Source organism: Anser anser (genome assembly GCF_964211835.1).
Source record: "Anser anser genome assembly, chromosome: Z".
NCBI classification, from domain to species: domain Eukaryota; kingdom Metazoa; phylum Chordata; class Aves; order Anseriformes; family Anatidae; genus Anser; species Anser anser.
In genome coordinates this window covers 76,505,753-76,530,354 of record NC_139723.1, presented here as the reverse complement: position 1 = coordinate 76,530,354, position 24,602 = coordinate 76,505,753, and the positions used below count along the sequence as shown (strand labels likewise).

General features: G+C 40.2%; 2 protein-coding genes and 1 long non-coding RNA gene across 4 annotated transcripts in view; 1 reads left to right on the top strand and 2 right to left on the bottom strand.

The window, feature by feature from the left end:
• The window catches only part of MTMR12 (myotubularin related protein 12), a 32,649-nt gene extending 21,203 nt beyond the window's left edge, over nucleotides 1–11,446 (bottom strand). Inside the window, exons 1-4 of the mRNA XM_083816718.1 lie at nucleotides 11,250–11,446; nucleotides 3,444–3,498; nucleotides 2,129–2,268; nucleotides 249–321 (exon numbers count right to left, since the gene is read on the bottom strand). Coding sequence (XP_083672844.1) covers nucleotides 249–321; nucleotides 2,129–2,268; nucleotides 3,444–3,498; nucleotides 11,250–11,309 — 328 coding nt within the window. The 5' untranslated portion in view covers nucleotides 11,310–11,446. The remainder of the gene's footprint in view (nucleotides 1–248; nucleotides 322–2,128; nucleotides 2,269–3,443; nucleotides 3,499–11,249) is intronic.
• Nucleotides 11,447–11,567: 121 nt separating this feature from the next.
• Nucleotides 11,568–22,162, top strand: LOC310889358. Its single transcript, XR_014576542.1, has 2 exons — nucleotides 11,568–15,098; nucleotides 18,769–22,162. It is a non-coding gene; the product is annotated as an uncharacterized lncRNA (long non-coding RNA).
• Nucleotides 21,825–24,602, bottom strand: part of ZFR (zinc finger RNA binding protein) — a 43,810-nt gene continuing 41,032 nt past the window's right edge. For both annotated transcript variants that reach the window (XM_083816716.1, XM_083816717.1), the window contains exon 20: nucleotides 21,825–24,223. In XM_083816716.1, coding sequence (XP_083672842.1) covers nucleotides 24,044–24,223 — 180 coding nt within the window. In that variant the 3' untranslated portion in view covers nucleotides 21,825–24,043. The remainder of the gene's footprint in view (nucleotides 24,224–24,602) is intronic.

Here is a 24,602-nt window from a genome sequence, read left to right as displayed (position 1 = left end):
GTCTCAGCAAGATAAGTAATCAAAATGTAGACTGGATAAGCTTCACAGATGAACCTGTATTCTCTGACAGATCTCATCTGCCATTTCATCAATTAACAAATGCAGTTGCTCTTTACAGACTGTCCAAGCCTAGTTTCAAAAGCAAGAACTCTACCCATTTTCTAAAACAGGTATGGGTATGTAACAAGAACACTGGCATAAGAATGCATTTAGAAGTGTGACGCATGTTAAATTAAGAGCTGACCTACCTCCATAGATTTGATCTACACATTGCAGGGTTATGTCATTTTCTCCTATGATCTTATTCTTAAATTGTGACTCCTAGAACATGAAAAAAATCTCAGAAATCTCACACTAAACAGTAGCACCTTCTTACAAGTGAAGCATGCATTTGGTACATTTTAGTATCAGTTTTACTCTTATTATTATAAGCTATGCAAGGGAGAACACTGAACAGTTATTAAATTACAAACAGATGCATGTTATATAGGCATAATTTATAAACTGCAGATCCAGTTTGATTAAGTCTTAACTAGGCCTGCAATTTAGATAGTTATTACTTTTCAAATAACTTCAAACTATGCATTTCTATTAAGGGTCACTTTTTAAACTAGAATCATTGCAGTAAACAGGAAATACAGTAACTTGATGTAATCCAAGCCCTTTTTATGAAAAATTTCCTTGCTGTGGGAACCTGGCAGGAAATAGTGTCTTAAGAGAATAAGTATCCCACGTCTTCTTGAGTTACATATTCCAATCTAAGAGTCAGATTTATCACCGGGCAAAATAAAGACAACTCAATTCTCTGTCAGGCTCCCTTCACCTATAGCATGAATTCAGAGCTTAAAAAAGGATATGGTTAAAAGTAAAGCCACAATTAAACATTTATGTTAACTACTACTACCAGAAGGCTTATGGTACACTACATCGGCAAATTACATTTTACATGAAGATGGCTGTGAACAGCCAATCTCATTCAAATGACATCCAGGTCTGCACTACTATGTATCAAGTGACTAACACCAAACTTCCACTGAGAGAAATATAGTTGACCTCAGCATGCTATAAAACTAGGATTTAACAAGCTGGTGATAGAACAAATTAGCAAGGTCACTACAAGGTTTAAAATACACCTCATGTGATCTGGGGAAAGGGCTCTGAAGCTTTGTCCAAATTAATTCCAGGCTGTCCGAAAATCTTTATTTTGCTGCAGAAGCTTTTGTTTTCAGCATTGAACTCCCTGGAATTTTACCCTGAGAAGTTTCTGACTATAATCAACATGCCAAACTGTATTCTTGTTCACTTTCAAAGTCATCCTGCACTCTTGAGAACCATTACTAGCTTCTCCACTTGTAACACCTGTATGATGTTCATATAAGTTTCATAGAGCTTTACATGCTCTAGCACATCCACAGAAGTGTGGCATTACCACACCTCTTTGACAAAAAGGAGTGATAACGTCAGTTTGGGCATCTAAAAAAAGTAAACTAGACTCATTTCTAAAAACTGGGGACTTTTTAGCTTTTCTAGTGTTTGTCAGCTTGAAGTCTTTGCAGTTGACACCTGACTCTGGAATAACAGAGCCACACAGCAAACATTTATCTGGAGCATTTCCACTGCCTATCAGCCCACTCGGTCTTGTGTAACCCTAAAATGGTTCTGCAGATGTAGCCCAAATTTAAGTCTGATGTTATACAACAGTAGAAATGTTTGAAATTTCTAACATGTCTAACAACATTTTGACACTTCTACGATTGCAATTAGATCAGCAGTCAGAAATCAAGTTTAAAACTAACTACAGATTTAGCTTTCAAACCAATCCATTCTTTTAACTTAAGCTTTACATAATTACCAATTCACAAGATAAAAAGAATTATGAACCACATCTAACTGTAAGTGTCCACATATAGACTTAAAGTATTTTCACTGAAATAGTCATTAGAGCTTGGGGAAAGGTATGTATGGACCAGATAGTGCACATGAGCTTGTGGCCATTAAAAAAACACTTTCCATAAATCTATATTCAGTCTGTGTTCTTATATAAAGGAAAGGTAAGATTATTTAGTCAAAGAAACACTATACTTCTTCAGAGCCTGTTTGGTCATAACGAGAAGACTTGTCTTCCTACATTATCATCTGAAGCAGAATCATCATCAAGGAAAGCAATCTTGAAGTTTGTGCATACAAGTTTCCCATAGGTGCCACGATTTGACCCATCTTCTTGTATGTACTTGTATACTGTGCTCGCCTCACATAGCAGCAGTTCACCTGTATAAAACAAACAAACTTGTAACATTAGTTGAAATAATGGTATGTCAGTTATCTTAAACTAAGTATTTACTTCCCAACAGCTTCTTGTAACTGCTTGCCTGAAGATAATTCATCATTGTTAGGCAAAGATTAAGATGCAGCTCCTGGAATAAGTGCTCAGAGAGCTTCCCAGGTTGTCATTAAGATTTCAAAGGATGGACTGAACACTGTTCAACTGAACACATTTAGGAGTTCTGTATCCAGAAGCATCTCTATCATGGCCAACTAACTGGTAGAAGAATAATCCATACAGTAGCAAAGAGCTACCATGCAAACTTATACCTGAAAAACCCAAATCCCAGTAAAGAACAGTTAATATAGTCAATGAACAATTTGAAAACTGTTCCAGTTTTCCGCACTGCTAAACTCTTAACATACTGAAACATTTGAGTTAATTATTACAAACTCATCATAGTTTTTGTAGCTTTGGCTGGAGATGTTGCTGATTTTATACGTCCTAGCACTACCTTTAGTTTCTCAAACAAGTTTATACAAATAATGGTCAATTAAATTTTACTATTCAAATTAGCAGGAACTGAATTTCAATTTTAAAAAAATAAAGACAGGTTTTAATAGATATGAACAGTCAGACTAGTTGTTTCTAGAAAGTACAGAAATATGACAGAACAACACTGATTTATTCTGAGCTTTTATTTGTACATTATGTTAGCAACCTCATCTTTCCTGACCTTGGAAAACACAGTATTTTAAGAGAAAGAATTGTAAATTTAACAAAAAAATCTTAACAGTGAATGAAGCATTAAAAGGCCTGAACAGCTCAAACTAGAAGCAAAGCAACTAGAAGTTTCGTCTCCACTAGTTCTTGTTCTTTGGTTCCAGGACAAAAGGCAAAGCCACCTTTAAGAAACAGGACAAACTAAAGTATGGACAATTTGCCACATGCAGCTTTACCTGAAGATACTGTCCTCTATAAAAAAATCCAGTTTTTATATTTTTTCAGTAGTCCACGCAGATACAGATACTTAAAACATTCAATCTGCGTGGGTGGTTACTCCCAAACCTCTATTTTACTACTCTAGACAGAGATGTCACTTGGGTGTTTACTGTATGCAAGTAAGAATCTTTATAAATAATAAAAATGTAAATTATATAATTCTAAATATACAAGTTACCTGGTAATAAATGAGGATTTACTTCCTTTTCTATGGGTTCCTTTATCTGTATCTCCTAGAAAGAGAAGAGTAATTACTTCTTTGCAAGATCATATCTGTAATATATGCTGTGACTGCACCTTCTCTTAAATTCCTCACATCCTAGCTAATAGGAAAATTATTGAGAATACTTCCAAATTAAGGACAAAAAGTTTGCAGTACGCTCTTCCTTTTAAGGTAAGTGGTCTACTAGCTAGATAAGTTAGGTTGACACCCACAGCGTCAGTTAGAAACACAAAAAAGGAAATGTATTACTTGCACAAGGAACAGACAAAAACAAAGCATTACTAACACTATTCACAATCTTTCGGTACAGGGTATGCGTAAACCTGATGCGTTACATCATCTCCCAAAGTTCATTCAAAAGCTTCTCCACATGACTAAGTATTTGTTTCTAATGCACCCTTTGTGATTTTTCCGTGCTTCATCCTTCACTACCCATTTCTACTTTTCTTATATGCACTACTGCAAACAAAGTCAGTCACTTGAACAGTACTACTAAAGTTACAGAGAAAGGGATTTCAGAATCCCAGAGCCAAGAGGCAAAACAAGTCATAGGATATCCTTTAGTTTGGACTCAAATTGCATTGAACAGATCTACTCAACTCTCAGTATCACTTATTCTATCCTTAAGGTGCTGACAGTTGGGCTAAAAATCTCCAGCTGAAAGACAATTAAGGCAGAGGACATACTACACCCTTCCTGCTCAGCCCATCAGAACTTCCTCCTGCAGCCAGAGTCACTTCACACGCATTGGAGTCTTTATGGAAGGCTATTAGTTAATGGGAAACCCCCCGGGAGCCACAGCAAACTAATTTTAGTTTGTGACCAGCATCCAGAGTCAGATTTTGCAAATCAAGGCAAGCAATCAGGAGACATAAGCAGTTTTGCTGGATTAAACACAGAAAAAAAGCCCCTGAGAGCATAAAAATAGTCTCCCTTTGCCATTCATATAAACACTTGCTCTAAAAGCTCAGAAGACCCAAAACAAAGCTTTAAGGAGGCATAGCAAAATTAGAAACACCAGGAAACTGTCATAAGAGCAGCAGAGGCTTTCAAGGCAGGCTGACGGTGGTAAAGGTTCACAAAAAACAAAAGTGGTGGTGTCATGAAGAAAAATCTCTAACCATAGGTGGCAGCTAACACAAAAAATACAACACACTTTGTGGCCTTTGACTCCTAAGTCTGGATCTTGTACAAGTCATTTTTAATCAAAGTTCACGTTTGCAAGCTAAAAAAAATTATACAAATATGGCTCAGGCAGAACACTGCTGCATTCAGAGAAGAAATATGAGTTTTCCCAGTGTTGTGTCTTCACCACCAGTGCCTCTAAGCTAAATGTTGGGTTGCCTAGTGTCTGTATAGCCATGCCTTCTGTCATCACTGTTTATGCACAACCAAATGCGGCACTGTTCCCTTACAAACTATATGCCAACAATTACTGCTATAGAACAGTAAAGTAATATACTAACTAGGTGTCTTCCCCATTAGCCTTTGCTTTGAGAGATCTCATCAGGCATGTTAATAACTTCTGTGTATATACCAATAGCTTAAATTTTGCTCTTACAGATATGAGCATCACTGTGTTGGTGCTGTGAGAGAAGTAGACCAAAAACATAACTGACCCCAAAGAAGTCCTTTGAGCTTACATCTATCTTTTTTGAAGTGCAATGAAGCTTTTATAACATGTTCAAAATAACTTGCCTGTATGATAAAAGTGGTTAGAGGGTAAATTGGCTGTCTTCTGAAAGCAGTGAGAATTTTAATTACATGGCATCACAGCAAAACAGAGACTTCAGTCAAACATGTACCAGAGCTAAGATTTTAAAAATCCAATTTCACTATTTGTTGACAAAAAACAAACTGAAGTACTTACTGCAGGCAGAACTCCTACACAACAGCTTCCAACCACTGAGCCTCTAGAAGTAAGCTCTATTTCAGAGTCAACACGTGCATTCCCATAATAAAAGCACAGATATTTTAAAGACGGTTTTCATACATACGCACTAGGGATGGCTAGAATGCAAACAACGAACAGATGAACTCTGCTGATTAATCCATTCTGCCTCAATCATTTTCAAGGAAGGCTATTAAAATGTTAAATTCTAGTAATGTTGCTTTTTCATATTTGTTCTTTTTAAGAGAGAAAGCAAATACTTCTATAAAGAAAAGCTGTTAACTCACCAGGAATCAGTGCAAGCTGTGTAGGAACCCAGAAGTTTAGCTAGTCTTTCTTCTCAGTTTCAACTTTATTTTTCTAGTGGATATCACTTTGGGACAATACAGATCTTAGATAACAGGCACTTAAGTCAGTCCTTTCTCCTCAACATTGCCTTAATCACAGGCATGAAGTTTATACCCCTGCCTCCCCTTACTCACAGGTTTGTGCACCTACTTGGTGAAGTAATTCACAGGTCATAAGATCAGCTGGAAAGTCTTTACTTCTGCTATGCTTGGTTTTCTGTTACTGCTTATTGTTGGCAGAACTGGCTCATGGACAGGAGAGGAGCATAGAAACAAGAGCAAGGGGAAGAAGCAGGTCTTTTCCCCTTCAACAAGCTGCTAAATCTGCTCAGGCCTCAGGGAATTTCACCCTTTGTCCATTTGCTGAAATTAAGGACGCAAACAGTTTCTGTATATGACCACTGGAAGTCAGACACCTCTAGAAAGATGTTTCTTCACCTGGAGTTCCTCATTCTGAGTGCCCCAAGCAGCATCTTTGTACTTCTTACTCAAGAAATAACACAGAAACCCTATTATCAGGGCTATCTAAGCAGATACCTAGATGACACCATGCAGGAAGTATGGATTGCCCCAAAAATTACAGAAACAAAGACTTCTGCTTTACTGGAGGCTTTAGAAGCTTCTTACTTTGAGATGCTTCCCACACTTAACCACATACTACATGCCTTTTTCCAGGTTATCTGAGTAAACAGCAAGAGGCAACATATCAACACCTTATAGTTATCCATTATAACAGTACAGAGTACCCACTCATACAGAAACTGCAGGCTGAAAGCATGTCACACCATACCGATTTGTTATGTACCATCCTTCTCATTAGTCCAAGCCAACCTCAGCTGAGCAGAGCACAGCACAGCACTACAACAACCCTGAAGTGCCCAGGACAGGGGCACCACACTGTGCGAATTCTCTGCTTCAAGAGCAGCAAATAATCAAGAACACAGTTTTCTTAAGGAAATGCTCACCTCTTCTATTCTGAATAATACTTAGACAGCCCAGGGATTTACCCAAGTACAAGGAACGACCGCAGTTTGCAATACCCAAGGACTGCATTCAGCTTGCTCTCTGAAGAAAACATTGCAGAGGGGCTACAGGGTATTCCCCAGGTCTGTCTGGGGAGATGGCTTTTTTGCTGAAGCATAAAAAAGCCACAAACATCAAGCTTAAGGCAGTAAGGTCAAGCAGCTGTTATGCTGTATTAACAGGGTCCTAACAGTTTGGGCAGGAGAGGGATCCCACATCCTGTTCTGCATCCTGGAGACTCACCACAACTGACAGCAATTCCTCACCTCCCACTCCACAGGGAAATAAACTGTGGACAAAAAAGGGGAAAAAGTGAGAAACATTCCCTGAATGCTTGCATCCAGATTACTCTGATTTTGTTGGGAAATTTAGAATTTCTTTGGAAAATTTGCGAAATATGTATAGAAGCCTTATGATACAGGGTATTGCTCATCGTGGCAGACAGAACCATATATGTGGTCTGCTACAGCAAATTACATGCTGTAAGCTCTGAACCTACCTTACCCCACAGTGACGTTTCCACTTGCCCATAGCCAGACATCTTTGCTAGAGGTAATTCCAGCAGTGGAAAGAAAAATTTTAGTAAACATGCTGGGGAAAACAACAGTTACTAGATTCAAGTCACGAAGGAACCAGTTATCACTTCCAGGGTTTCAAGAGCACTGGCTGAAACAGCTGTTCTTTCAAGGCTGACAGCAGATAGTGCTGTGAGAACGCAAAATATTTTAGTATTATGTAGCTTTCACAAGTAATCACTCCACAGAAAAGCTCTACACTATGCTGAGGCTTGCTGTGAACTTTGTGTTGATTATGGTTTACTCTAAGGCTGAAAGGGCTGAGAAACGTATAGTTAAGAAAGCTGTCTTTCAGTTGTAAAGTTAAACCGTATAATGAAATACTTGCAAGTTACTGTGCTAAACAAGTGAATGTGCTATTTCTGAGTAAAATAAATCAAATTAATCTCTAACAGCTCTACTGGAATTTCATGAAAAAAACAATACTGTAAACACACTTAGCATATACAGAGCATTCAGAAACAAACCAGAATCCATGCTTGGTATTTTCTGATTGACTTCCTTGATCAAGCAAACCTAATCCCATGCTGTATTCTGTAAAATCCAGGGGAGATACTTACTATATTTTAATTAAAGTAACAACACTGAAAATAATCTCTAAACACCTGTTTTCCTTCCTTCCACAGCTCCATTATCCAATAGCCCATTAGATCATTGCACATGTTTTCCATGGCTGTTTCATCATTTATCCTTTCCTCTTTCCTTACATTGTTCTCTTCATCTCCTCTGACTTCAGCGGCTGGCTTCCCCCACGTCAATTCAGAGCCCAGCTGCCCACTTCAGCAAGTTTTACTCCTTACACCATGCTTCACCTCCACTACTAATTCAAACTGAGCATCAAAACGCATAATACAGTGCCAAGATTTACAGGGAACAAGTATTTGTGGGAGACCATATTTTCATGGGCTACTTAACTTCCACCCACATTCCACACAGGACACATTCTGCATTTAATAAATAAGCAGCAGCTGGCACCTCGTTCAAATCCTGCTTTGACTCCACACACATACCCATTCACAGAGCTCTGACCAGGCAAAGCAACCACTCGGCACCATTACAGCTGTTCTGAAATTATATAGAAGAGCATCACAGGATTTACAAGCAAGAAACAATTTTGTTTGTTTTAAATTTAAGGATAAATATAAGAACTAATATCCTATAAGGAGTAACGTGAAAGATTTAACTTTAGAATGCACACAAAAATAAACAGTAAGCTTCAAACCAAATTTGACACCACAATCTTTATTCAAATTGAGATTTTTATGGAAAAGCATGATCCTGCTTGTTAACCTTGCAAGGCTTTTCCGTTCTGAAATTTTAAAGTTAGAAAACCTGAAATCATTTACTGGTCCCGGTTTCTGTGTCTCTATAGACAAACAGTCCTAGCCTGTGATCAGACATGTCAAAACATTGACTCTCATACCCTAGTGCTCACCCCATTTCCTGCGGGGTAGCCAAGTCTGTCCTGAGGGGAAGTGTGTCATTAATATCAACATCCTATGGGCTCACTCTCAACAGACCTGTGATTGATCTGTGGTTCCATATAGCAGAGCATAACTAGGTTATATTTAGTCAGTTGTCAAAAACTCCACTTCTCCAGACATCCTGGGAAACACAGCGGAAGCCACATCAGTTCCTTAATAAATTGCATTTTCTGTTCATACCTTACTTCCATCTTGCCATATGTTATTAACAGGAACTGAATTCCTGTTTTTCTTCATATTCAAACAAAAACCAAATGCATTTTAAAGGTAACTTGATTTTATTGAACACTACGTCATGTGTCCCTCAGGTGTGAGGAACGGAGACTAAACAAGCCAGGGCTAGAACAAAACTCAGCTCTGCCTGCTGCATTTTCTTTTTGCAGGGCTCCCTTAACCTAGAGCAAGGTCTCAAACAACTTTCTAGGCAAATGAGGACAAGCCCAATGAATCTGAAAGTTGCAACATGAAGGACTATACTAGAACACTACTATATTGCTCTGTATTGCATCGGGGGTGACAGAAAGTCCTGTTACAAATCAGAAGCATAAAGAGAGACAAGGCAAAGCCCCATACGTTCACAGACAAGCCCACCACGAACTCAGATTCTATCTCGATATATCCTTAAGCTCTCAAAGACCCTGAACTGCACTTTCTCACCTTCTGACAGAGTCTACCAGAGGAAGGACCACACTAAACACATCTGTCACGCATGCACTTCCCTGAGCATCTACTACTGAAAGAAGCAGGCTATCTAACATCTGCCCTAGCATGGCAATTACATTACCTTGATGACAGTTACCAGTTGACCAAACTAAGAGGACTGAAGTATTTCCACTGTTCTACCAATCCAGTCCCAGTTTTAAAACTCAACTAAATGGCAGTTAAAACAGAAAATTTGTGTTCAGGAGGCGGTTCTCATGTTTACACAGAATACAGTTCCTTGACAGATAATCACTTCTGCTTATTTTAGCATAGCTACCATGCTTTTCCAGATCCCCAAATAACCTCAACAGGTTTCCCCATATCTCTAAAGTTGTATTTCTGATCCTTGTAAGAACCACTCAAGTCTTCAGCTTCCTGTGCAACCATACCATAAGGCAATTATAGGTTGTCAGAAAGGCAGCAGTGCCTGACAGGGCAATGAGTTAAACTTGCTTTAGTTGCTACCAGCATCTGACCTCAGTTTCAAGGAGCTTTTTGGCACTGCAAAAAGATGGTAGTTTTGTGGCAGAAGTCATGGCTGTATTTCAAAGCTTCCACTGCAATAGCCAATGAACTTCTTAAACATAAGTGCATCAGGGAGATGATTAAAAGCAACAGGAACAAATAAAAAGCACATGAGGGCAAGCTCTGCTACATCAGGATATTTCACTAAGAACTTCATCTTCCAATTTAAGTGCCTTCATTATTGTTCCTGCAGCCATCAAGACCTGAGGAGTTGCACTACAGTAGTTACCATCATGTTAAAGCACTCTTTATTGTTTGGTGCCTTACCATACTACATATGTTTGACTTGCAACTTTTCCTGCTGGCTGTTTTCTTCAGTCAAGTTTGATCATCCAGCATGCTTGTTTTAGTGGTGAAATATCTTTCAGTAAGTCCAACAACTGAAGCTCCTACCTTCATAAAAATTCAGTTTCCAGAGCATAAAGATTTTTGTGTGTTTGTACTATGTAAACACCTTCCTAAAATGCAAGACTGACTTCACATGGATTTATTCACAGACTCAAGAAATCTTTGTACCTATTCTTTATATCCCTTTTCACCAGGGAGTATAGAAAGAAGATAGAAAGCTTTTGAAGTAAAATGACAAGACTACAGGTCATCAGGCTGAAAAAGAAAGAGAAGACTATAAAAACAAAATTGCTACCACTAATAAGAAAATAAGCTTTAAACAGCACAGTTGCCTTGAACAGGCTGTAATAAACGCATGGGTGTTTCAGAGACATTGAAAAATAAAACAGTAGATTCTTCAAGGTTCTATCAGTGATAAACCCAGTACTAATTAACAAGATAACAAAAATATTTTCCTGTAGTTATCACGAGGATAGGGATAGAAGCTGACAAGAATCACTGTGGCACAGATTACAAAGAATCCTGAAGGAAGAACAAAAAACACAAGGACAAACAGCTAGTTTTCACGAAAATTAACCTTCCCGGACAACTGTTATTTGCCGGCTATAAGAACGAACATAGCCCAACCACAGCGCTGAGCTAACAGCACTGACAATACACCCTCAGTGAACAGACCTAGAGCCACTCGAGCCAAAGCACCCACAGAAGGCTCTGTAAGAAAGGGGACTGAGGGAAGACACCCCAAGGAGACCCCACAGTCCCACGCAGGACCCCCACAACCCCGCGTAGCCCCCTCAGCCCCTCACAGCCCCCGACCCGCTCTCCCCGCCGCTGCGGGGACCCGCCAGCCCCGCTCCGCCCCGCACCTCTGGGCTGATGTAGGACACGAAGGACGGCTTAGCCGCCTTGGCCCCGCTGCTCAACATGGCTCCGGCCGCCCAACCGCCCCAGAAGCCGGCGGCGCCGCCACTCCCCAGGGTTTCTCCTCAGCGGGTCCGCGGCAGCAGCGGCGGCATCCGGCGCACGTAACCGCCCCCGCCGGCCATTTTGTGAGGCACCGCCTCCCCGCCCCGCCCGCCCTCACTGGGCACCGCCGCCATCAGTCACGGGCGCGCCCTCCTCCTATTGCTGAAGGCCCGCGTCGGTGCCGCCTTTGCGCAGCGGGTAATTAGCGCTGTTAATTAACCCCTGGCTGCTCGGGTGCTGGTGGAGGCTGAGGTGCGGTGTGTGAGCGGGGCGGGGTGCCCCGCCGCTGAAACAAGAGCTGCTCAGGCGGAGATTTGCATGCGGGGTAGACTTTATGGAAATTTTTTTTCCCCCCCCAAAATAAAGCATGCTTTACAAGTGTCACTAGGCTGTAGGACGTGAGCATCAAAAGGTTTTATTTGAAATAAAAAACACCACAACATATGAAATATTAACGATAAGCACGTCTCATTTCCTCCCACTGCTTTTGCTGTAGTACTTCTCTTTATCTACCCCAAGCGCGGGTGTGCAAAAAGTAAAGGAAAAAGAAGTGCATGCAGTCCTGAGACAGCATTTATAGAGCTAAAATGTAGTGACTTGCAATTCAGAAGGAAATTAATTCCCCTTGCTTCAGCCCAAGCGCAAAGAATGAGCAGCCCTTTGGATTTAACCGCCTTCTGCCTATAAATAAATAAATAAATGAATGAATAAAAAACCACCCCAAACCCCAGAAAACTCGGAGGCTAGGTTTCATTAGCAGTTTCACAACAAGGGCTGCCCTGCTGCGTCATCCCACGCTCTCGTGTTTCTCCCCACAGCTGCTCCCACCCCATTCCTCTGCGCTGCATCTGCTCTCGGCTGCATGGCCCGTGAAATTACACTGGTTGGTGTAAGTCCAGGGGGAGGGAAAAACTGGGATATATGCAAAGAAAGAGGATAATATTATATATATATATAAAAATAAGGGTTGGGAATTACAGTGGCAATCGCAGGGTTACCTCAAAGCACTCCCTGACTTTACAGCAGCCTAAGGCAAAAAACAGCTGTTTAATGGCATAGCACATATGGAAGGGATGTTTTGACACTGGGCCAGAGTCTTAACTCAGATGGAAAGTGCAAAAGGAGCTTTAATTCCCACAGAGCACATGGGAATTCATTCTTCAACATCTCATCAAAAAAAGCCCAGCATCCAAAAAATCGGAATGTGGCCACTACTTTACATCAGCCAAATAGCCCCACAGCCCCGTGTCCACCCCCCAAATAATAAGCAGGGGATGTTTGGAAGAGGAGGATGGGGGCAAGCAGGAGTGCTCTGTCTGGTGGCTTGCTCCCCAGGACTCCACTGTGCTGGGCAGAACCCGCTGCAGAAGAGATTTGAAGCTCTTTTCCAGTAGTTTGAGGGCCAGATTTAGATCCTGCTGTCATTGGTGAAGGTTTTCATGTTTTTAGAATGGAAGAAACAAAGCTGTTAAGGCAGGCAAGGTAACTTCCCTCAGGAAAGTTCATACATGTCTGAAAAGGCCAGCTGCCAGCCAAAGTCACTGCACCCCAACAAACTACAGGGCACCAGGGGTTCCATTCCTTTTCACCTCCCCCGGAGGACCTCTGTGCACTGTCTTCTCCCTTTCTCTCAAAATCTGCAGGATCTGTGTGGAGTATTCACAAAAGCCAAAGCCAGTTCCTGGGGTGGTGTATTCTTGCTGTCTGTCATCCCATGTAACTCCCAAATTGCAAGTCTAGTTCTGTGCTTCCACCAACTTTCAGTCCATTTTATGATAAAAGTGAGCATATCAATCCTGTCATTTAAATTAATTCAAATTTGGATGCATGTCAATGGCAGTCATGCAAATATGGGTGAGTAAAACTTCATATAGAGTTGAATTCTAGCTTGTCCACAGTGGGTGAAGAACATCCAGTATTTCATTGCCCTCATTTTATTATTTTTTTTAAAACCTGCTCCTGATATTTTGCATTCCTTCTAAAAATATAATCGCAGTATTTACCTCTAAAGCTATCTGCAGGAGGGAAACTCACAGACCAGCTCCCCTCTTCCCATGGACAGAGATTACTTTGTTTAAAAAACTTACATGCCATGAATTTGAGTAATTCCTTGGGGTGAATTCCCAGCTGTGCCCAGGGATCGGTGGAGCAGCTGATGGAGGGGAGCCACAAAGGAGCCATCTGCAGCTTTCCTATCAGTTCTCTTTCAGAGATCTTCTTAGCTACAAAAAATCGTATCTCCTGTTTTCTTTTCCTCCGTCCTTGTCAGGGTTGCCTTGGCTTTGTGGGTCCCACACAGCCTGGATAAGGCATTATCCCAGGCACTGGCTGGAGTGCAGTTGGCGAAGATCACCGAATACGACTTTATGCCACATTTCAGCCTTTCTGCTGATCTGTGAGCCAAGCCCACCCGCAGGCTGAGTTAGTAGCCTCTGGGTGTTTAAAACTGGTGTTGTGGCAACACTTCTGCTGGGAGATATGTCCTCTCTTGGGAAGGGTCTGAATGTTTGCCTCCTGCCAAATCGGATCTGGAGTCAAGTCAAAGATCTATTAATTGAATTGTTTGTGATGGCAGAACTGCCTTGCCGTCATTCTTCAGGACTCCAAGGAAGGAGATTCAGAGAGGAGTCCAGCTTGGGACCCACTCTTTGTGCACGTTCATGGAGACACAGGTCTCCTCCCAGTTCCCCACAGACTTTCTAGGTTGGGCAGGTTTAACAAAGTGAGCAGTAAAATCCATGACTACATCTGAATCTCTGCTTATTTCCTTATTTTGAAGAAAACAGAGGGATACTTTGCCCTACTGTAGACCTGCAAAGGCACAGAGGAATGCAGAGCTTCTGTTCCAGGGTGGGAAGTCACTGGCAGGACTCTGTGGCTGTGCTGCCCCTTGGAGCCCTCACCAGGGCTGGATCCAGATCTGGAGACTGCTTCCTGGAGACTGCACTTTCAGTGGTGACACAGGTAAAGATTTTGAAGTGGCAGCTGGAAGGAGAAACTCACAAAGACAAAGCTCCTATTTGTGAACGTTTCCTGATCCTCTTCTTTCTTCCAGAAAAGCTACCCAGATAGAATTGTAAGACTTTTCTTGTTTTACTCCTGTCTGGGCACTACCAGAGAAATTGCCCTTAGGTGTAGAAATCTGGATACTTCTAGGGTATAATTGGGCTGATACTCCCCAGAGCATCACAGATGGCCATGCATGCTTAGGAGGTAGGAGGTATCCCAAAAGTGTTTTATTTACTCTGAGTATCCAGGGATCAGCCGCGGTGGGTCTGATACTCCCTATTTGCATTGCTGAATTAAATAACTCATAGCTTATTATATTAAAAGGTATGAGACCACATTAAAGTAGTTGAAAGCAGTATGCTTGAAATGTAGAAGACTTAAGCCTAAATTGGATATCAGATTACTGGAAATTACCAGAAGAAAAAAAAAATGGAAATGAGAAATGTACTGCCATGTCCTGTGGGTAAAGGTCAGCAAATCAGTCTGCCCATAAACAACCAGCAGCTGTCTCTGCTTTACACAGGTTAAGACAATTTCATATTAAAAGTCTTAGCTTTATATAAATTGAGACAGTTCTATAAAAACAAGAAGCAGATGAAAGAGGACTCCAAGACAACGGCTTTAGTGCTGGATTGACAGTTTCATCTGCAGGTGCTCTCAGATGCCCTTTGGGAGTTAGTTTCCAAACTTGGTTCAGATTTCTTCATTCACAGTCTGGCACCTTTGTAGTGAACTTCAAGGTAACATTCAGAGCTTGGAGCTCTTGTTTTTACTCTCAGGTACTAAGCATATGGTCAGAGATTGTGTAATGCTGTCCTCCTATATTAATCTTTTGTGTTTTCCTTTTGTTGCACTTGCTTTCTCCACTGGCTGCATTGTATACTTAAATTTTTAAGTAGCGTTTTCTATTCATTGTTGGGAGAACCTAATTTCTCTGGGGAGGGTTGTGTGTGCATGTCTGAGGGGTGACACTACGCAGACCATGGAAAAAAAAAATCCCCAGTAAAGGTAAAGCAGCTCTGTAGCAGCTTTCCTCAGCAGAGCCCTCCTGCTATGACTCCTGCACCGTCCTGTGACTCAGCCCTGGGGCAGGATGTGCCCAGTTCCTCTCTGAAGGTGGCTGAAGAGATGCATTTTAACTTCTGAAGTGAAACTGTCTGGGAGGTCCCACATGGCCATTCGTCATGACTCGGATGGGAAACAGCAGTTCCTTCAGCCCTAGTGATGCAGGCCATTACAATTTTGCGTCCATCCCCTAATTGCCAAATGTTTTTGCTTTACAAGGGCCTTCCAGAGCCCACTGAAGAAACTGAGATTTTTAAGCCCTGGTCAAGTGTCAAGCCAGGTATTAAAAGGCAGTAGAGAGACGCCACGAGAGCCTCCCCTCAGTTACCAGGTTTGCGTGCCACTTGGGGTTCATCTGCCAAAAAAAAAAAAAAAAAGCAAGACTTTATTAACAACAACATAATGAAGAGTAGGACAGAGGCATTCACTGCTGAGAACGCACCCTGAAGCAGAGTGTTTACTGGAATCATGGAGACGTACTTGGGAATTTCATGTTTTAAACTTGAGAATAGAAAGCAGAATATTGCTGTGAGAGCTGTGAAAATTGAGGGAACAAAGTACTTCACTTCTATTAGCAGAACCACCTCCTTTTCTTAGCTTTAAGTGGGAGAGGAGGAAGTAACTAATATCTCTAATCACCCAAGGAAGCATGTGCATCAGAAACAAAAACCACAGGAGCAAGGGAAGTTCTCCACCTTTTTTTAGCTCTCTTGAAAGCAAACACAGTTACTTGGGCATGCTGAGTCATCTTTGTTGTGTGGTATACCTCTGTTTTATTCTCCAAAGGCTCTGAATCCAAATTACATCAAGCTGCAGACTTCTCTCTAACCATGCATGAAGGGTGAGCCAAGGCCCACCCTCATCAGGAGCAAGCCTATGCCAGGACTGGATGAGAGGCAGTTACATCAGGGCTCACCTCCCAACATTGTTTTTTCTCAACCTGCAGGCAAAGTGGCCTGCTAAGGATTGTTAGAAAACAAGAAAGATAAACGTAGATACGGTTCTGCTGGCATCAAAGAGCCTGAATCTGTTCTTCTGCCTTGGAATGAACCCCAGGTAAGGAAAGAAATATTCAGCTCCCAGTCTGGAAGCCTGTCCCTGAGCTGGGTGGTGGAAAAAGCTGCCAAGGAGTCCTTGCTGGAGTTACCAGGCAGCCCAGGTTCTTTCCACCCAAGTAACTTCTCCAAATATAATGCGGACAGGAAGTTCCTGGGGAAGATTTCTAGCTATCCATCACCAGGTGAGAATGTGGTCCATCTAGCTAAATAGCTGTTCCTTGCAGTACTCTTCCTGCTGGCTATGAGTGGTCTCGCTCTGGGAGAAGTCAGAGAGAACCGTCCGGCATCTGAGTCAGACAGGACAGGCAGGTTCCAGTGCACCAGCAGGGAGAAATATTCAGTGTTTGCTCTAGACAGCAGCCTCTTCTCTTTGTGAAGCAGATACAGAGTTGAAGCTTGTGCTAGCAATGTCCTGTCTCTTCCATTTTCTACTTCATCAGTAAAAATTGTATGTAGTGCATGACTGAAGCAAAACGTGATTGTTTTAATTTGCCTACTAAGCCCTTGACATATTCTTGGCTGTGATTTCCTAATGAAAAATGTATGTGTGACTCACAGTAATCGTGTATCTTGGGTATTGACAGAAGCCATCCAGCCCAACACTCCTGCTGTCGTCCCCAGTTCCCATATAGTTGCTGTAACTAAAAATGCCAGCATGGATAAATTAAGAAACAGGCATGAACTCACCCATTAAGGAAAGCTATGTGTCTTTTAGCAGAAACTAATGGTAAAACACAAATGTGAGGCTAGGGGCTGGATCTAGCTTCCCATTTTTGTCCCTGACTCCAAAATGACCTTTGTCTAAGCACGGTAAACTTTTATATTGCTAGGAAAATGAATCTTTGAAGGAGCAAACCATTTAAAAAGAAGTAGATCTTGTAAAAGGAATCTGCTAAACCCTAAATTCTTCCATGTTAGCAACTGTCTTCCATTTGCTAGAACACTTTTCTCTGGAATTACTGTGGTTTTCTGTTCTAGGCATGTGGAAAGTTTCTTGACCAAACTTTCTAGACTTAAAACATGTCCATGGTGATGCCTGCACTGGGCTTGGCACACTTGGATGTCAGATGGGTATTTGGAAATCTGGCTGTTTGTCTTGGGGACTCCAGCACTTGCCTGCACTTCCAGAACTCCAGAACGTTTTGCCAGGGAAATTAGTTACTTTAAATCTTTTTTTTTTTTTTCTTTCCTAATGCATGGGTGACATTTGTAGAGGGACTATTCCTCAGGAAGAACACATAAAAGAGCAGAGGGAGTGTGTAGAAGTTTCTTGTGAGGGCTTTGTTCCAAGCCCATGTCATTCAGGTTTGCTTTCTCTCATTTTGCTTTGCTGCTCCTTAGGAAACACTTCTGCTCTGGCTGCTCTTGTCGTACGAGTTCTGAATCAGTTGTGCAGCTTGTAAACTGGCACATCTTATGCCTTTGGATATAATGGAGAGCATGCTGGGAACATTAGTTGAGGCATCCAGAATCCTGGTTTATGATTTACCACTGCCATATGAGGAATGCTTATCCTGAATCCATTATCCTGAATTCAACCCTGACAGCACTAGAGGCAGACAACAAACACAGCTGCAAGACATTTCTTGAGAAATGGCTGCAAGAATGCAAAAATATGCTGTCTCCTCATACAGGAATTACATCTAAAATGCCTCTCCTCCTGTTCCAAATGACTTGCAAGACAGATTCTTCTGACACACATTTTCTCAAGTCTTCCTCTATAACCTCTTTCTCAGTATGAATCAATCTTTACCTGGGAAAACTTCTAGAGCTCATTTCTTCTTTGCAGCTCCAAAGTGACTCTCAACAAAATGAATCTCTCTTCTCCCAAACCTACTTGCTGGAATGTTTCATTTTTTTTTACCTCAGAAAGTATTTACTTCTAATTTGTTCATGAGATAGTCCTGCCTGGGCTTCTAACCACTGATCTCTTCTTATGCTCTAGCAGTGATTTTATATTGGATTTTGTTGCCATGGCAACTTTGATGCACTGAGAGTGTTTTTTGGCCTTTTCTTCTTTTTTTAAGTGCACCCTTTCTCAATAGAGAGGAACACCGGAGTAGCTGAAAGATCAGTTTTTGCCTCGTACTTGTCACAGCGATGTGAGAATTAACTGTCCCCTTCCAGATGGCAGCTGCTGCTAATGACAAGAGCGCTCTCTGCCGTTCAGAGCACACGGACACGTTTCAAGCATCTGCCCAGCTGAGGCGGTTGATTTCCTGCATAAAATTGCACTCATTTTTTTGGCTGTGCAACATCTTGATTTTCGATTTTATTTTTTTTTAAGCACTGCTCACAGACTCTCCCTTCACTCAAACGTAGCAGAACAAGGCATGAATGCCAGATGTACAGCTTTGCCTGCCAACTAAGATGGATGCATTAAAGGTCAGTCCCTTCTCTTCATCTTCCCTTTCCCTTTTCGTCCTAGCACATGAGCAGTAACCAGCTTAAACCATTTCATTCTCAACCTCCTCAAGAATCTGGCACTTTTTGTCTTTTATGCTTTAGTGGAGCACTGCAGTAGTTGGCATGGGTGGCAAATCACATAACTGCACTGGCCCTTCTCTCTGCATGAGACAGAGCCTCTCTCTTCATGTTCCTGCACTATCTATATTTGTTGTCATCTGCTTTATGACTTGACATCACTTTTCTTCAATTTTTCATTTAGCTTTCATCGGTAGTTCTCCAGCAAAGAGCCTTCCTCATTTTATTTCTTCAACTGGACCCCTTTAACAAGTTCTGTTCTGATACTGTTTTACTCAGTTTCTTTTCCCTTTCTTATAATTCATTAAAATCCTACTTACCTTTCCTGCTAATATGTGTACATCCTTGTTTCTGCAAAATGGCACCAAAATCATAATGAACTTGAAATAAGCTACATTATCAGAAACGATACACTTGGGACTGGAAAAAGACTGTTGGGTGACATTCTTGAGACGTGGCCACGGAACGCTGATTGCTCAATATAAGAAACAGGAAAATTAATGTGCACATTTGTACAGGTTAAATATTTATATGGGTGATAAATGTTTTTTGTAAATGATTAGAAACGATTAGTCTCTCGTGCTGGCAGAGCAGCTTTCTTACTCCATTTAAGCAGTAAGAACACAATCCAACCAAGTTAGCCATTGTATGTTAAAAAATGTTACTAAAATAGCTTGGAAGAAAAAAATGTCAAGTAAATGATTCGTAGAATCACACAATATCCCAAGTTGGAAGGAACCCACAAGGATCACCAAGTCCATATCCTGGCTGCACACAGGACCACCAAAAAATCAGACCATGCATCTGAGAGCATTGTCCAAATGCTTTTTGAGCTCTAGAAGGCTCAGTACCATGACCACTGCCCTGGGGAGCCTGTCCCAGTGCCCGAGCACCCTCTGGGTGCAGAACCTTTCCCTAACCCCCAGCCTGACCCTCCCCTGTCCCAGCTCCATGCCGTTCCCTCGGGTCCTGTCGCTGTCCCCCGAGAGCAGAGCTCAGCGCCTGCCCCTCCGCTCCCCTCGTGAGGGAGCTGTAGACCATGATTCCTACATATTCTTAAAGCCTTGGGCAGAAGTAAACCACAAAACAGATGCTTTAAAAAATGATCATCATTACTGGGAGAAACTGGGATGGTATTTAATTATCACAGGCATTTGAGCTTCCCCTCCTTCTGTGACAAGCACACAGCATTGCTACTGCCAGTGCTTTCTCCATGATTATCCAACCTCGGTGTAGCTGTTTCATGTGACTATACTGGCAATGCTCTGGACCACACTGGCATGAACTCTAAAAAGGTAAAAATACCAACGCTTTTATATCATGGAAATGAATACATGGTGCAATACATAGCTAAACAATGCCATTTTAGATGTCACATACCAAACTATACATACAGGGCTGGCTGATACAGTCAGACTTCTGCAAAACCTGTCCCCTTTTGCAGCACCACATACCCTAGGAGCACATAAAATGGCACTAAACCCTTGTGTTCAGGCATCTTAACCTCTCTCATAATGTTCTGACTTCCATTGTCAGCAATACAGCTCAGCTTCCTGTCCTAATAGCAAACCATTAACTTGCACAACCAGCAAATTACTGATAATTCTAAACATATGTCTGCAGTTAAATCTGTGACAAAGTTATCTCATATTCTGGACAGAGCTTCCTAATCATATGCATACAATTGATGTAAACATGACACAGTATGCAGAAGAGGAAAGAAAAAAGGCTTTTGTAAGGAGCAACATTTATGAATCATGTAGAAACAAGACTTTTAATCTCCTTTTTAATGAAGTAACCTGCTGTAGAATAAGTGATTTATTTTCTCTTTGTCAGCTACTCCATTCTGCAAACTTAACATTTTCAAATGTAGGAAACTTCAAAAATTAATAGATATTTCTTGATACCTTCTATGTGTCTTTGGATTTTAGGACATCAGCTTGAAGTAGGATTGATGTAGAATGTATCTGAATACATGTAAGCTATGCTGAGCCTCTAAAAGCTGTCAGGCTTTAAACTGTCCTTCAATTAATTAATCACTGGCTTCAGAATAAATATTAATAGACATGGATTTACAAAACAGTTTAAGAACATAATTGTATTAATTAGATGACCGTTTCTAATGCTGTTATGTTAAGGCAACATTAAGTGGGAAAGTATGCACTGTGTATGACAAAAATCCCCTGCTGCCAATCTGGTAGCTATGAAAAATCATGAACACTTACCCTGTTAGGAACTTTAAACTTGCCAAGTATTATTAGGATATCATTTCTTAAAATGCAGAAGGTAAACATCAGAAAGCAGTCCAACGAACAATTGGAAACAGTACTATGAACATATATGTACAATTGCAATTTTCATAAATTCAAATGAGAAAACGGTACAAAATGGGTGAATATAAATTAACAGCTACTTACAGATTTAAGCCTGATTTTTATTTGGTTGTGAGAACCTTTGTGGTAACACTATACTACAGATGACACTCCTTGGATTTCTTCCCCACCCCCAAAAGATTTGTCATCTGTTTCATTTGAAAAGGTCTGAGAAATACCACGCTGAATAAAAAATAATGAAAAACTCTTTAGAAGATTTACAAAATAATCTATCAGAAGAAATTTAATTTGTAGCCTTTTTGGCTAGAAAACTCTGGCTTACAGCCTTCAGAGAAAAGAAAGAAAGAGAACGGAAGTTTTGTCTCCCTAAGCACACAATGTAATACTTAGAAGTCAAAACTATCTCTGTACATTTTAAAATGTTGTTTTGCCAGAGCCAGGAGTTACCTAGTTAAAAAAGCCCATTAAAATGTGGAGGAAAAACAGCAAGAAACCGAAATTCACTCTTCACCACACAGCGCAAAAATCATGGTCACAGCTTCATATTTAATGTGGAATCACTTTAAGTATACAATATTTCAAAAGATCCAGAAACTGGTTAAGAGATAAAAGCCAGCAGAACAAAAATACAGGAAATCCAAAATACACCTTTGACCTTTTTAATCCTAAAGTTGAGGGTCCCATGCCTGAATAGACAAGTTTTAGCTTTATGAGGAAAGAAACTTTGGTATGGAGTTGAACTAGCCACACGAATAGCACCTGTAGCTTTCAAAATAAATAGTAATGGCTAACTAGACACCATGGCAGCAAGACATCCTCCTCTTAAAAAAAAAAAAAGAAAAAAGACTAAGAACAAGCACATACTTGGAAGTTATGCCTTAAGGCTGGACAACAGAAACTAGTGTAATTTATTTATTTTTTAACAGGAATTTTAAAGCACACACTAATTATTGTATTTCTGATACTGAAATTATTTAAGAAATCTTTCTTACAATGAGAATGTTTTCTCTTTATTTGCTCACCACTACTACTCCTTTTAAAATTGCACTCTGATACTTGAAGAACACTGTATTAACATTTTTCTTTAAGACTCCTTCTATTTTCTAAAATAGTTTATTTGCACTCCATAGACCCATGCTGTTAGCAGTGGGTGTTGCAAGACAAAAGTATCCCCCTACTCCAAAACTTATTTAAAAAGGTCAAAGATAAATTCAACCACAAACTGGAGCAAAACGTTTTTTTTAATAAACTGTATCAGAAACAACAAATGATATTTGTGATGCCTGATACTCTCATACAGCCAGTGATTAGATACCGGAATGTTAGTCTATGTTATCTGTGTGTTTTATGGGTTTGCAACAAAGCGTAATACACATTGAACAGAGTAATTGAAACTTCAGTTTCCAGTGTATAATGGATTTAAGTCATTTAATAAATTTTAGTTTTTATTCGAGTATTCCACTGTAGTGCTGTGACAACAAATCACACCTGTGTACCAGAGCATACATCAACAGTATGATGTAACTTTACTTACACCACTGCTATATTTAGCTTTTTGAAAGAGACATAAGCATACACTATGGCCACATCAAATAATTTTCTGGGTTTTCACTTTGATAACCTTCACTTAGTAATACTTCACTTTTAAAATTTGAATTATTGAAAAAAATCACAGAAATTTTATACAGGAATAGCTATAAGGAATAACCTCACAGGCACTGATATGACAAACATTTATTTTTTAAGGGCTGAGAGGCATTAATATCATATTGACAAAGTTGTTTGAAAAGAATGACTAACCTTGCCTAAATGGGAAATGCCCGCTTCTGCTTATATGTTGAGAAAAGAAATTCAGAAAGTTATTTTTTGGCCTTGCTATGTCACAAAGTCAATCATACGAAGAACTACGCATTTAATCTAAAATTATAGTTTTAAAAGCCCTTCTATCAAAAACAAAAACATCATGCAAAACTTTGATCAATTATGCAGCTGCTTTAAAACTGTTGCAAGACCATACTGTATATATTAGCTTTTATACTGCTAATGCACAACTAACGGCAAACTTGATTAGATTAACACAAATTTGTCTTAATTACACTGTTATATCACACTAAGAAGACAAATGCCACAAGATTGGCAAAAACATTTAATTCTGAGCACTCAAATGGCAGGATAATTGTGTTGTAACCCCTTCACATTTAGGAAAAAAAAACTATCCTGCAGTCTCACTTTACAAAAAAAAGAAGTTATGTGAAATATTAATAGGGAGAGGAACAGTTTATACTATCTAACACAAAGTAACTTATACAACTAGTGTCAAGGGCAAACAACAAAACTTCTAAATAAAATGTCAAAATACACATAGCAACAGAAGCACAAACGCTGCATTAAATACAGTCGAGATAAGACAACGCACTTGTTAATAATAAAAAAAGGACAAAAAAAGAAAATTTACTAAAGTTAGCAACACATTTAAAGAAAATGCAATGAGGGTAAAAACCTCAAACTATTTTTTTCCCCAATGACAGAGTTTCCATTTGTAGTCTTTCCATCCATAATTTGTCTGATACAGCACATCCATTACAATGTTCAGAATCTCACAGAAGAGCTAGATTGTTCTCTTCCAAATCTAATCCCCAAGGTGGTTTTGGATGTTTTAAACAGACATTATGAATGAAGTAAAAGCAAGGCAACAAATGGACTTTTTATCACCTTCAATCCTAGAATAAAATGACAAACTTTTTTTTAAAAGTTATCATAATCTTTTTTGTCTTTTTTTCCCTCTGCTTCAAATCCATCAACCCCATCACTGTCCCTTCTCCTTTTACGATTGTTATGGATGTTGAAGCGTTGATTCATCTGCGGTAATGGATCCATTCCTAAAACTTTGTGTATCTGACGGAATGCAAGGAGTCTCAATGCAAACTACAAAAAGGATAGAAAGAGGACATTTCAGTTAGAAACAGATGTCAGTTTTGAGTACTTTGTCAAACAATGAAGAAACTGTGTAAGATATTATCATCCTTAGCTCTCACTATCATCCTTTTGCTTCCCACAATGTCAACAGAGTAATTAATATATGCACGTCACATTTGTTGCCTCTGTACAAAATCCAGCATCTCAACTTCAACATAGTCAGTGAGCTATTCAGCTGGGTGAGTGGTCATTACTATAAACGGATAAATACTGAAATTTAAACAAAATTATTTGTATGATCTTAAGTTCCAACATCATTTTAAATCTAATAGAATACTGCTGTAGACAGAGCATCCTTATGGTCATGTATAGAAAGGAGTGCTCCAAA